At 39.9% G+C, this 14,258-nt stretch overlaps 1 protein-coding gene across 1 annotated transcript; it reads left to right on the top strand.

Moving 5' to 3' along the window:
• Positions 1–1,133: 1,133 nt before the first annotated feature.
• dcaf12 (DDB1 and CUL4 associated factor 12) lies at positions 1,134–13,910 on the top strand. Its single transcript, XM_058632107.1, has 9 exons — positions 1,134–1,537; positions 3,824–4,114; positions 6,156–6,434; positions 7,388–7,448; positions 8,691–8,884; positions 9,432–9,497; positions 10,338–10,500; positions 11,408–11,586; positions 12,064–13,910. The coding sequence occupies exons 1-9, from the start codon at positions 1,478–1,480 to the stop codon at positions 12,220–12,222; spliced, it is 1,452 nt and encodes a 483-aa protein (XP_058488090.1). The 5' UTR covers positions 1,134–1,477; the 3' UTR covers positions 12,223–13,910.
• The last annotated feature ends 348 nt before the right edge of the window (positions 13,911–14,258 follow it).

Below are 14,258 nucleotides of genomic sequence, written 5' to 3'. Positions count from 1 at the left end.
TAAGTAAGTGTTGCTCTCTGAAGCACTCTTGAATGATCTGGAAAATCCGCATGATTAAATGGGCACAGTTTTTTCGCCTGTTGCTTTTTTGAGCCGCATCAAATGGCTATTTTCTCAAGTGTGGCCACAAAGCAGGTAATGAAATATGCATCATCTCAGTGTCTCGGTTTTTAAAGTGCATGCGTTTCTATTCTCTCTGTTATCAGGGCAGCTGCAGTTCAGGTGGAAAAACATCGGACTGTGAGGCCTAGTCAGCAGAAATGTACACAAGATTATAGAGTGAAGGTCAAGGTAGATGAACTGAAAATGATTAAGTCATGTTTCATATATATGAAATGTCAGAATCTAAACCCAGTGCAGAGACATTTGTTAGGTTGAGATTTCCTTGTGGCCATGTATCGCTGCTCATCCAGTTCTGTTCAAGCCCACTTTCAGGAGCATGTTTTTTTTTTGAGGTTAGTGAATTGGCCAGGCCATACAGTGGTGCACGTGGCTAGTACTGTGGTTTGCATCCTGGTTTGGGCCACTCTGTGTGGATTTCCCACAGTTAAAAAAAAAATGCGAGGTTAACTAGACACTTTAAAATGACTGTATGTGTGAGTGTGAGTTTATCTCTGTGTGTTGGCCCTGCGATGGACTGGTAACCTGTTCAGGGTGTACCCTGCCTTTTACTCTATGTCAGCTGGGATTGGCTTCAGCTCCCTGAGACCCTGATGTGGAGGATAAAGCAGTAACAATCTTCATTATTCAATGGCCCTCTATGCCTAGGCCCCCCCAGAGACCCTAGAAACCCCTCTGTTTACAGTTCAGCAACTTAAAACAAATGAAGATGTGTTACACGTACACAGAAGACCATTCAATTAGACATTTAATAGAACAGAAAATAAGTGTATTAATCTACTTTATCAATTGGGGATACTGCAATAGAATAATCAATACAATAACAACAAATATAATAGCTACAAGTAAAAAACACAATTCAGAATTATTACTGAAAATCAATGTTATGAAACGATGTGTATGTCAATTTAACTGACATCTGTAAAGATAATTACATTCACAATGGGCAACTGGGAAAAGAGCGACGTCACCCTCACGTCGACGTGCACGGGCCCGCATGACGTTCGCGTTCACGTTCGACCTTGTTTTTGTTGTTTAATTTTTGAGTGCGGCTGCGCGTTACTCAATGCTTTCGCCGTTGCTGACACGACCTGGCAGCAAAAATAGTGTCAATCACAGTGGATTTGCGTGCTAACTGTTTCGATTTTTGACCGGGGAGCTCAGGAGAAGAACTAACGATAGAAACGATCACCTTAGCCTGCGACCAACCGACCTCTCCCGTATGTGATCGCCCTCCTCGTCGACGGACGCTACCAGCGAGGGCCAAGGGACAAAATAGCGAAACGCCATTATATGATCAAGTGTCCAGCGTCACTTTTCACCTCCATGTGGGTGAGGGAGTTGTGTGTGTCAGATTATGGCGAGAAAAACAGTTAGCAGGAAAAGGAAGGCAGGAGAGCCCAAGGACCAACAACAGGTAGGCGGAAACCGGTGCTGATCCTCGTTAGCTAGATAGCCAGAATGCTAACAAGCAGTAGGGCTAGCATATTTAGCTGATGTACTCCACGTCAGATGCTAAATATATATGGTATTTCAATACATTGACTATTAATTTGCATCCTTACTATGCAATAACGGTTTCATTGTGTACATAAGAGACTCGTGTATGTGCGTACATGCTGTGGGTCGATTTGAATGTCGGTGGCCGCTAATGTTAGCTTGACGTTAGCCAACGGTAGTCCCGTTATCACCACGACAGCTAACGTTTGCCAATGGTTATTATCCATTGTGAGCAAGATAAAATCATCTTTTTTTGTAGGTAGATGGCACTGACAGCCCATTGTTTGGCCGGGATGGTGACCTGTCCCCACCAAGTAACTAAACAAAGACGTGTAATACCACGGTTAAAACTGAATTTCCCATAAATTTACTAATTACGGAGAAAATATGTACCCTTTACCCTGCTAGCTGGTGGTAACGTTAGCTCACGGCTGTACTCTGATTTAGCTAACTTATTTTACCGTCCTTAGAGGATAATGAATGAGACATTCGATTTATTGACACAAAGCATGCTTCATTATACGGAGCTGATGGGAGTGCAGTCTGTCACAATATATCAGTATACTGACAAACAACATCAGCTGTGTCAGATTATATTGAACCCCATCCACATCAGCAACATTATTTTCAGTTGAAAACAAGTAAACAACATAGTTGCATTCACATTTCTTGAATATATTGTCTCAGGATGATATCACTATGAATGATTGAATGAATGACCTATTTATTTCTAGATTATCAGTATGGCCTGACAAAATGGGAATATTCTGGGAATATTAACAGATTTGTCTTTTGTCGGATTTCTCTCATTTTATTCTGTTGAATTGATTAAAAATGTAATTGTGTTAATAGAAGTGTGTAGGTTGAGCAAGTTTGACATTTATTTTCCATAAAAGGTCCAAAGTGTAACGTTCAGGTGAAATTATCTTCATTGATTTTTACTCAGCCCATGCACTGTAATTTATGTATTTGACTGGTGTTCATGGTTAGTATCTAACAGAGACGATGTGAGGTCTAATGTCTCCATGTTTGAATCTACATCTCCACTATTGACATGATATATAATATATATATATGTTGTCCTGTAGTCATTACTGATACTGATGCAGCCGAGGGAGATGTTCACAGACGGTCACAGTGTGTGGTTTAGATCTGTGTCTTTGTCTAAGCGCTAATACTCCTGTGATCTGCTAAGTCTTAAATCCATACCATCAAGCTACAGATGTCCACAGTCTAGCAAAGGATGAGGTACCATATGCAAATAGAGCAAATAAAATATATTATCTGTAAATATGCCATTGGTAGGTAAATCAATTAAATTTGAATTGTATCAATTTTTCTCAACAAATAGAAAAAAGGGATAAGGAGATAGAGAAAGCGCTTCTTTTCTAGCCTCAATGACCACTCAAAACTGCTTTATGCTACAGTTTTGCCATTCACACATTCATACAGCACATCTGCACTGCCTTTTCTATCACACCTCTTTCATATGCTAGCGGAGCAGGGAATTGAACCCAGATCTGGATTTTGGATAACAATGGTATATAAATAAAAAAAAAAATAAATAAAGCTAAAGAGGAATAGTGACTCTTAGTTTTTTTTTTACTTTTCAGAAACATATTTAATACATGTGTAAGAAACAATGAAATAATCAACTCTCAATAATAGTCAAATTCTGCTGTACACCAAATAATCAGGCTTAAAGTTGAAGCTTTGTCAAGTGAGTTGTCTTTTATAAGTTTATGTAAATTCCATGTATTTTTTATTTAATATTTAAATTCATCTCATAATATTTAAATGAATGCCTCAATATTACAAATTGATTATCTATTAGATCTACAATAGATAACAATTAAAGAACAATTTCTTTAAAACTAGGAAAGGACATCAATAATATGATGGATGGTATCTAATGTCTAAGAAAAGATTTGATTCACCCCCATTTTATGTAACCCTGTTGGAGTTAAATATGTTCTGTGTGCAAAATTATAAATGATAATTTAGTTATCTGATCCATTTTTATTTTATTTATGTTAATTATAGTATTTTATTACGTATTTGACTTGATACAAGACTTTTGCTGTGTTCTTATAGAGACTTATGGCCCATAATCATAATCAGAATTAGAATACTTTTATTATCCTAAAATTGTTATTGTTATATACTAAATTGTTATAACCCTATTTCCCTCTGTTTCCATCAGCTGGGCTGGTGTCAGGTGCCACACAAGCGGAGCCATGTTTCTTGTTCGTCCCGTCATGCCCAGCCATGGTGGTGCAGTCGCCAGTCTGTGGTATGTGCTCTCCGTGGGCGGGAGTTCAGACCTCAGCAGCAACATGAGCTGCAGCTCCAGCGGAGCCTACGGGGCTTTGCAGCGGGACGGCTCCCGGGTATCCTGAAGGAGAAGGAGTTCTCTCTGGGCAGACTCAACAAGGTGTTTGCTTCACAGTGGCTCAACCACCGGCAGGTTGTGTGTGGGACCAAGTGCAACACGGTGAGTTGCCACTGCATTTCTAACTTGTGTGTATTAGTCAGGCATTCCAACGTGCATGGCTCTGCAATGTGGGAAAAAATCTTATCACAATATTTTTTAAATGACTCAATATCTGCATATATATCACAATATAATTTAAGGCTGCATCTAACGATCATCATAATCAATTAAACTGTTTTCTCAATTAATCGATATGTTGATATACATTTTAAAATAGATTTTATTAGACTAGCCTAATAAAATCTACGCATGCTTAAGTCTACAATATCTTAATATATTTCATCCTTTTCTATGTTATTACACATAACACTTTCACATCAAATTCCATCGAGATAATCACTTTCTCAAGCTGGTTCACAGCACGAATGCTGACAGTCAGTGCCTCATACGACCACACTTAAAAAAAAACTGAGCTGTCCATTTAACATAAGTATTTCCATTACATGAGCTTAAACTGTGTTTCTTTTAGATTTATTTTCAACAGCAGTGCTGTTTTGCCTTGTCAGCATTTTATACACTTAATTCTATATAAGCCTTTGAATATGTCTAAAAGAAGCTTCTCATTTTCGTCAGTGATTCCACCTAATTTACTAACCTGAGCCCCTCCAAAGTCACAACCGTCTTTCTCTTCCTCACCAATCTGTTTAATAGACTCATCTGAATATTAAAATGTATTTGAACTACACAGATATTTGTATGAAGGACAAGTATGTGAGGTATCACTACAGTGCACATGCTCTGTTGTAGTAACTAACAAAGGATCTTCGCCGTTGGACCGCCTTTAACTTTGATTCCGGCACTCCCAAAGATTCTCAGTGGGGTTAATGTCTGGACTCTGTGGTGACAAATCCATGTGTGAAAATGATGTCTCATGCTCCCTGAACCACTCTTTCACAATTTGAAAAAAAAAAAAAAATCCATTGATGGAATAATCTGGTCATTCAGAATATTCAGGTAGTCAGCTGACCTCATTCTTTGGACACAGAATGTTGCTGAACCTAGACCTGACCAACTGCAGCAACCCCAGATCCCCCACAGGTTTGAAGAGTAGGCACTAGGCATGATGGGTGCATCACTTCATCTGCCTCTCTTCTTACCCTGACTTTTTTTTGGCCAGGCCGTGTAATTTGCTTCAACAGCTTTATTATCCTTTAATAACAGGCAAGTGGACATGTTTTCTATATATCAATGGGCCTCTGCTGCCACCCAATGGCCATATTCTGCACTGTGCCTTTGGTGATGTTCCTATTTCAAGACTTTTCCACTATACACAGTTCCAGCACGACTCGACTCTGAATGGCTCGGCTCTACTTATTTATTTTTATTTTTTTGCTCTTCCATTAGCGATAGTACCTGCTCTGGCAAGGTTCCAAGCGAGCTGAGCCGATATTGATTGTGACGTTGACAGACTGCCATCCACTGATTAGCTGAGTGCACTGGAAGAGTCATGACGCCTGAAACAGAAATCAAACTGAACAATGCCAAACTGTAGATCCAGTTAAAAAGACTTAAAAATCCTGAAGACATGCGTTAATCAATGCATAGCAGGGACATTTCACAGAGGAGTCTGGTGTATTTTGTGACCGCACTGCTGAAAGCCGGCGATCGGGAGCGGCGAGCCAAATCACAACCCCTTTCGTCATATTTCAGTCCAGTGACGGAGTGACATGTCATGCGGTCATGCAGGAAGTACTGAACGATTCTGTGAACAAATGAATTAACTGGGTCTACTGATTCCGTTCACCGAAAAGAAATGCTTTACAAGTCACTAGTCAGTAGTCTGTGTGTGTCGCATATAAAACGATATCACGGCAGTTGACTCCGCCCCCGTTAAGGAGTGGGTGAAAAAATACCAATAATAAACTGAGTAGCGTCGAGCCAAGCCAAGTTGTGCTGGAACTGTATCATGGAAAGCGCCATAACATCACAGCCTTTGATGGTAGTCACGGCACATTTGTAAAGAGTTCCTTAAAATATTCACATGTTTATTTTTTTGTTTTATGTCGGGCTAATCTTATGTCTTTCCATGTGTCACCTGCAGCTTTTTGTAGCAGATGTCCTGACGGGGCAGATAACCCGTATTCCCATGCTGAAGGACAGGGAATGTCACTGTTCAGGCTCCACAGCTGTGGGTGCTATGGTGGCGTGTCGACACTACTACCCGACTGGAGGTTCTCGATCACGAATGGACCAGCAGGGCTGTGGAATCCATGCTATTGAACTCAATCCCTCCAGAACACTGCTCGCTACCGGAGGAGACAACCCCAACAGCTTGGCCATCTACCAGTTGCCCACACTGGATCCTGTCTGTGTTGGAGATGTAAGTCAGTCGATATAAAATGATATTATCAATCTTTTTTGTCGATTGAAGAACTGCATGCCTGCACCTACAGTAGGACCCACCAATGTGTTGTCAAAATCTGCCTGGTTTGGGCTGGTTGGAGCTGCCTCGCATAACAGTGCCCTCCTATAGTATACCCAAAGCTGTGTCATTCACACATTATTCAAGCACGTCAGGTTGGTTTGTTATTGTGTCGTATATTTGCATTTTAACAACAATACTGAGCTCCGACTTCGAATGAACACAAACGTAACATAGATTAACAACGTTAATGAAAACTCAGTCCAGAAGAAGATATGAGGTCAATAAGAGGTTTGGGGTGCTTTGTCATGTGGTCATCTCAGAAGTAACTACTGTATGTCTGTTCGCCTCAATTATGTCCTGCAGCTCTCTTTTGGCCGCTAAATAATCCATCTGTTTGTTGTTCATAAGCGCTAGAGAAAGTTCGCGACTACACGCTGTGGCTTCTTCTTCCGTAACATTTCCGTAGCATAGCAGAAGTGAGATCGGTGTCAGCATGACCAGAAGCATCTGTCTTAACAGCCACAATTTAGTTCTTCTGTAATGTGTTTTTCCTGGTCCATTATCGTTCAAAGATGAAAATGCATCTTCTCGAAGCAGCAGTAGTAACAGTGAGGAGCCTCAGAGCAGCGGCTGCATATTAAGTAGCCATGTGTTTCTTCTGTGACGTGCAGCTGATTGATTGTCCGAAAAAACAACAAAAGCACTGAAATGTGATATCACCACACCACAACTAGGCATCGGTTCAAAGCGCTCAAACAACCCTAATTCAGACCCACAATACTGTGATTTGACACATGCAGTGGCTTCTTTAAGATTTCAACTGTAAAAAACTTTGTTCACCATGTAGCATGAAGCACGTGATCTGTTTTGCTTTTACATTGTAGTCATTTGTTTTTGGGTTTTTTTAGGATGGCCACAATGACTGGATCTTTTCTATAGCATGGATCAGCGACAACATGGCAGTTTCTGGTGAGTCTGTTTGAATGAGTATTAGACACATTTCTTTGAGTCCAAGTCAAAGCTGTCCAAACTTAAATGTATAGAGCTCTGGGAAAGGGCACTTTCAACACATACCTACTGAAGTAGGGATGGAAATTTCAAATACGGTGATAAAAATCACTAATAAATTGAAATAATTTCACCAAGATTTACATTTAATCTATTATATATTAAAATAAATCATAATCCAAAACCTTACAAAACCGTGTTAATAGTAGTAGTGTTAATAATAATCGCACATATAAAACCTTGGATAAATAATTTGAATGTTTAAATAAAAACAGGAGTCATTATCAGCATATTACATCAATAACAACACAGTTCAACGTTTGGATACAGCAGCTTTTACCTGATTGTAGAGTTTAGTGAGTCCAGTTTTGTAGTGAGGCACAGCAGTCTTCATCAGCCTCTCCACTATTTCGAATGGCATCATATCCTCTGCAATGAAGAAGGAAATGGCCACATTTAGGTCATTGGATTTTTGTGATGAGAGCACTTTTTTAAGGTGGTTTTCACACCTAATAGTCTACGCTAGACTCGGTACGATTGGGGGTTGCAACATTCAGCCACTCCAAGTTTGCTTTAAACTGTCGTACTTTTGAATAACATATTCCCCTCCTCGCCTGAGGCAGCGCTGCATCAAGAATTACAGAAGGAGGAGACAGGAAAACAATGAACAAGAGAACTGGCTTATCCGTTAATGCAGGACAACTTCTGTTGCCTTCACATCAGAGCAAAACGCGAAGCTGCATCAAATCCTATGGTTTTATGTGAACATACAACACAGTTACACTGCAACAATGAGCTTGGACATTTCCCCCGGCTATCGTTCTACACACACGTATGTTTTGGTTGTGTTTACCCACAATGTCTTGCGTTGTAGTCCGCTTCCTGCATTTGGTTCACTTGTTGCGAGTTCGCTTCTGTGGTGCGGATCAGAGTTCGGTTGTACATTGGAGCCTCTCTGTGGAAAAGAAAGAAGAATATATAAAGTAGGACTGGGGCAATTTACAATTTATAAGCGGTTCACATAACGAGCCAAATCACAGCTCAGCTTCATTCAGTTTTCCACATTCTGGTCCATTTACATCAGTGACCACAGTAAGTCAGACACTGAGACGGTTAACTTAAGAATAACTTGACATCCATAACTAATAGATGAAGGGTCTTAGCAGTCATATAGTCATATTGTGTGTGTATTTGATTTTGTAGGCTCCAGAGATGGCTCCATGGGCCTGTGGGAGGTGACGGAGGAAGTCATGAGTCAGGCTGAAAGAAGCCAGACGGAGGAAGCAGTACCCTCCTACGCCCACATCTCCCACCGTGCCCTCAAGGACATCCCAAAGGAGTGTACCAATCCGTACAATTGTAAAGTCCGTGCCCTGGCATTCAACAACAACCATAAAGTAAGGCGCCGCCTGACACAGCCGTTGGGACATAGTGATGTAGTTCAGTTCAAGAATAATATGTGTTATGCCAGGTTAGATCTTTTTTTTTGTAATCAAATTGTGTTACAAAAACATGTTACTAAAGTTAAACTCAACTTCCATTGTTTTGGAGGGAGAGCTTTGACACGAGGAGGTGAGATGTAATGATTGCAGCTGTTGCTAATAGGCATGAGGCGAGTTTTTCCGTCATTATGTGATTTATTTTGACTGAAATAAGAGTGATTGATGGTATTATCTGGAAAAATGTTTAAATATACTTCAAGCTTTATAAACAATTGACATCATTTTTCCTTGCATTTTACTTAGAGAACCATTTGTAAACATTATATTAACATTTTAAGGTAGAAATCAGTGATGTTAATTAAGTAAGTCCCTTATATGTGGCGATTCAAAAGAAATCACTAGGAAATGAAGTATATGTATATGTATGTATTTCTATCCACATACTTCATCTGTGGTCCTTGTCTCTGCTTCTCATCTTCCCATGCTGTGTTTCCTCCTTCAGGAACTGGGTGCTGTGTCTTTGGATGGCTATTTTCACCTCTGGAAAGCTGAGCAAAGTTTGTGTAAGGTAAGGAGTATGCTTTTTATATTACTTGCCTCTATTTTCTTTTATACTTAAGTATTTTTCTAGTATGTTTTAGTAATGTACACCTATTTGTCTATACGAGTATTGCAAGTCTCTGAGTTTTATGTCTTAAGGACTGTAAGTTGTGCTGTAATGTTACACCAAAAGCAGAGAAGATGTTTTCCACGTTATAGATATAATAACTGAAACAGAGACAGAATGAACTGAGCCAGAGGAAAGAAAGGGAAATAATGTCTCGCCTGTTTACATTTAGTGCTTTTTCCATGTGAATATTTAGTGACTTTACAGAGTCACGGCCACTTTATTTTCTTTCTTTAAAAAAAAAAGTGACGAGTGACAAATCTACCGTAACTGTATTTACTGCAGGCGGAGAGTCACACACACAAGCTGTCTTGACATAAAACAAATGACTTCCTGTGTGCAGTGTGGGAATGTCACCGGGCAAGACAAGCTGTAAACACCACTATACTGAGAAACACAGTCATGTGGAGCCGATAGACTTCATTAAATTTGTGGGAATCTATATGACAATGGTTTGAATGAAACTGACAATCATTTATATATAGGTATGCACTTCAGCTTGAACTAAACCAATGAAAAATGCTTAATATTCATTCTGTGATGCAGCTTCCCTGTTTACCTTGTGCTAGTATAATGTATTCAACTAACATTTATAAAGGAGCTCCACTGTGGAATCTCTCTGAACAGCTGTGACATATTTATTCTCGTGCTCAAACAATACAAAGAAGCACTGTTCTTCACATTAATTTCTTTAGTGTTGATGCCTAAAACCAACTTCATTTTATGCTTTTCTTTCCCCAGATATTGTCCACTAAGCTACTTTACTGCAAAGAGAACGTGTGTTTGGCTTATGGACAGGACTGGTCAGTGTACGCTGTAGGGTCTCAGGCCCACGTCTCCTTTCTGGATCCACGGCAACCGACACACAACATCAAGTCAGTCAGCTCCAGAGAGAGAGGAAGTGGTGAGTGAGCTGTAACGATTCTCGGTTCAGGGACACTCTTAGTCAGCTGTTACTATGTGACAGTGACTCATACACAAACGTAAGAGAACCTTATCTGTGGATTTTAGTCAGAAAGAGTGCTGGGGATATACTGGTGTTTGAGGGGACCCTTTTCTCAGCTGCATCACCCATGCTCCCTCTCATGTGCTCGACCATTCACACACACACTGAACTGTGCCACTCTCTCTTTCTTGTTTGACCACGCACTCAACTCTAGGGATGGGTACCGAAACCCGGTACTAAATGGGCCCTGGTGCAAAAATGTTGAAGTACCTCAAATCTCATCAATAAGCGCTGACGTGCTGAAAACGGTATTTCTCGGAAAAAATGTATCCGATTTTTGCTGTTCACATGATAAGAGATCTGAGTGTGTCTCTAGCTGTGTCTCGATAGTCAAGGCTACATGCTCCAAGAGTGCATTAAACACTGCGCTAAAGTTCACCACGTTCAGACCGAATAATGCATGGTGCTTAGCCTGACGCATTCATGATTATGAATACACATCCATCCACATGTTCTCCATTTAAAATGTAGCCCTTGAAAATAACTGCTTTAAAATAACACAATTTCACTTCTCCTAAATGTTAATTTAATTTAACTTTAAATTATTTTGTTTAATTCTTTCTTCATCCCGAGTCGATGAGAAGTATAAAAAAAAAAACTAGTATCGTTGAAATCTTGATGCTACCAATCCTTACGTTCATCCCCTCACTCAATACGAGTGCGCACACACACACACACACAGTCAGCTGTGATTTTGAAAAACACTGTGATATACAGTTTTGGTTCTACTGCCCAGGACTAGTTGGAGAGTTGGTGTTTACTGTGGAGGATCTCTGCAGCTAAGTGTGTTTGTGTGTTTGTGCAGGAATCCGTTCAGTGAGTTTCTATGAGCACATCGTGACAGTGGGCACCGGCCAAGGTTCGCTCCTCTTCTATGATATTCGGGCTCAGAGATTCCTGGAGAACCCTTTGAATCCTGTTGGAGGATACCGGAAGTGCCCAGGAGATGGCATCCTCAAGCTCACCACTGGGAAAGGCTGGCTGGTACTTTGTTTTTGTTGTTGTTCATAAACGTTCTCTTGGAGAGAATCTAGTAGCGTTGAAGACATGAAGTATTCAATGCAGAATTCCATTGTAGGGCTGCAGCTGTTTTTATTTGTATGACATATTAACAAATAATTTAATATATATATGGAAATAGAATAGTGCTGCACCCCCAAGTTTGCCGCGTTTCAGTTGAGAAGTTAGGGGGAAAATCTGTCTGATGCTAGCCATTGTTAGCAATACCAGACGACAACAATGCTCTACATGTCTATGGTTATAAATGAAACAGTGCTTTGTGTACGGCTGAAGTAGCAGTGTTTGTATGGTGGCAGCCACCTTGGAATCCCATGTCAGGGTTGGTGAGGTCGCTCCAAGTTGGAAATCCAAGTTCAGGGGGCATTCCTTACACATGAACCCTAGAGACTCACCATAACATAATCCTAACGTGTCCTGTCTTCTTCTCTGTGATTGTTTCAGAATCACGATGAGACGTGGAGGAGTTACTTCTCAGACATTCATTCCTTCCCTAACGCCGTGTACACCCACTGTTACGACGACTCTGGCACCAAGCTGTTTGTCGCGGGCGGACCTCTGTGTTCTGGCCTGCACGGGAACTACGCGGGACTGTGGAGTTAACCTCTTTGTCTCCTCCACTGCCACCACATCCTCATCATCCAGTCCCCCAAGTTGGTTGCTCTCACATGTGGACTCAGGAACATGACTATTGTTCTTGTGTATATTTGTACCCTTCATTATTACATCCCCTCTTCTCTGCAGTTTATGCTTCATTTTAGTTTTTCCATGTCAAAATGTACAAACAATTAAGTAGTCATTTTCCAGAGCTGCACTGTGGAACTTAGTAGTATTGGAAATGATTAAGAATGAAGCTACACGTGTTCTCCTAATTTAAAAATATTCTCATCTAACCCACAAGGATTAGGTTATGGTCCTTTTTCTTTCTTCTTCTTTTTTTTTTTTTTACACAATGGTAGTATTTACTGCTGCTTTGTCTGTGATATGAGTGTCTTTGTGAAATATTTGTCAAATTCTCTCTCAGAAAAGTAATCTTTCTTCATTTTCTTACTGAAATAAATGGCAATAAATAAAAGCGAGGCAGAGAGGAGGAGGACTTAAGGTGGTGTACATGTTTAAGGACTGAAGCGGAGTGCAGGTTGAGGCCTGAGGCTTGGAGAGAGTTTGGTAGTTTGAACAGCCACAATCCTGTTCTACAACAATCAAAGAACTTCTGTCTGAAGTCAAATGAAGAAGCCAATGAAAATGGGACTTTATGTTGATAAATCTCTCACTGAAACGATGTAAAGGTAAAACATTAAGATTGCTAAATGTGTTCTGCTTTGAATTAATCTCAACAAATGCTTATTTTATGGTTTGACACACCCTGGTACCCCTGATGATGATGATGATGATGATGATCCAGCTCTTTTCTCCTCTGCGTGTCACCTTTATTCAGTAGATCAGGGGTATTTATATTGGCTTTTTTAAGTGATCTGTTGTCTTTTATTTTCACTTTGGCTTGTGTTCCTGACCTTTTTGAACAGAATGTTTTCACATTCATTGTAGCCATTCTTGTCATTAGAGATTTCCCCTAAAATGTGTGTGTGTGTGTGTGTTTAAGTAGCAGGTTAAGCGTCATCACATCAGATTGGGTAAAATAACAGTGAAGCCTTTAATGACTGGATTTAAGATCTGCAGTGGCTCACTTTCATCCTCTCATCTGAGCAACAAGGATGAAGAAGTAATGATTTGTCTACAGGCACATTACATGTACTGTCACAGTTGTAAATCTCCCTCTTCTTTTTATATCAAGGAGTGAGTGATTTGTGCTCTGCTCTTTGTTTGGTGGAAGCAGGGTTGACTTGAGTTCTGTATTTTTTTGCCTTCCTCGAGTCTCTCTCTCTCTCTCTCTCTGTAGGTCTACTACAGCCGATCACAGTTTTCCCCTTTCAACAAGGAACTTCTCTGCGATGTTCATGATAATGGCAGATTGAAAATAGGAGACCCCAAATTACGGCCACGCGTTGAACAACACTTAAAAAAGTGTATTTTATATATAAGCGTGTATATGTGTGTGTGTAAAATACATAAAAGACAATTGCATACATTTTTATGTATATGTCTGAGGAAGTATGTGGGTTAATGTGTCTATTTGGTGATGCCTTGTTTTTTTTATATATATATATATATATACATGCCTCATGAATGTTTTTACAAATGATTGAACCTGAGGATATTGTAAGATAAACACCTGAAAAAAATATTAAATCTTTAAAAAGAGTAAATAATAAAAATGTATATTGATGTAACATTTTCCGCCGCTGTGATTCACTGGGTCACTGTTTATAAAGATAGGGATGGCACGATAGTTTTCTGTCCGATACTGACGATACCACAAACAAGCATCTTCTGATATCTGTCATTTTAGACCTTTTTAAACTATGAAGCTTTTAACATGTGTTAGGCATTTCAAGCTGTGGAACAAATACAGTGTGCTATAGTATTGGCACAGTGAGGCCAATTCCTTTATTTTTTCCATAGACTGAAAACATTTGGGTTGAAAATTTCAGCGTTTACTTCCAGGTATTTACAACTTAGAAGATAGCACCTTTTGTTTGAACCCACCTCATGATCATGCTCATGATCCCAAACATACA

Source organism: Solea solea, chromosome 6 (genome assembly GCF_958295425.1).
Source record: "Solea solea chromosome 6, fSolSol10.1, whole genome shotgun sequence".
Lineage (NCBI taxonomy): Eukaryota > Metazoa > Chordata > Actinopteri > Pleuronectiformes > Soleidae > Solea > Solea solea.
The sequence above is the reverse complement of the archived record's forward strand: the minus strand, read 5'-3'. Positions and strand labels throughout refer to the sequence as shown.

Coding starts and splice junctions, on each gene's coding strand:
- dcaf12 (XM_058632107.1), top strand. CDS start 1,478: ATGGCGAGAAAAACAGTTAGCAGGAAAAGGAAGGCAGGAGAGCCCAAG. Junction 1,538..3,823: donor AGCCCAAGGACCAACAACAG/GTAGGCGGAAAC, acceptor TGTTTCCATCAG/CTGGGCTGGTGTCAGGTGCC. Junction 6,435..7,387: donor ATCCTGTCTGTGTTGGAGAT/GTAAGTCAGTCG, acceptor GGGTTTTTTTAG/GATGGCCACAATGACTGGAT.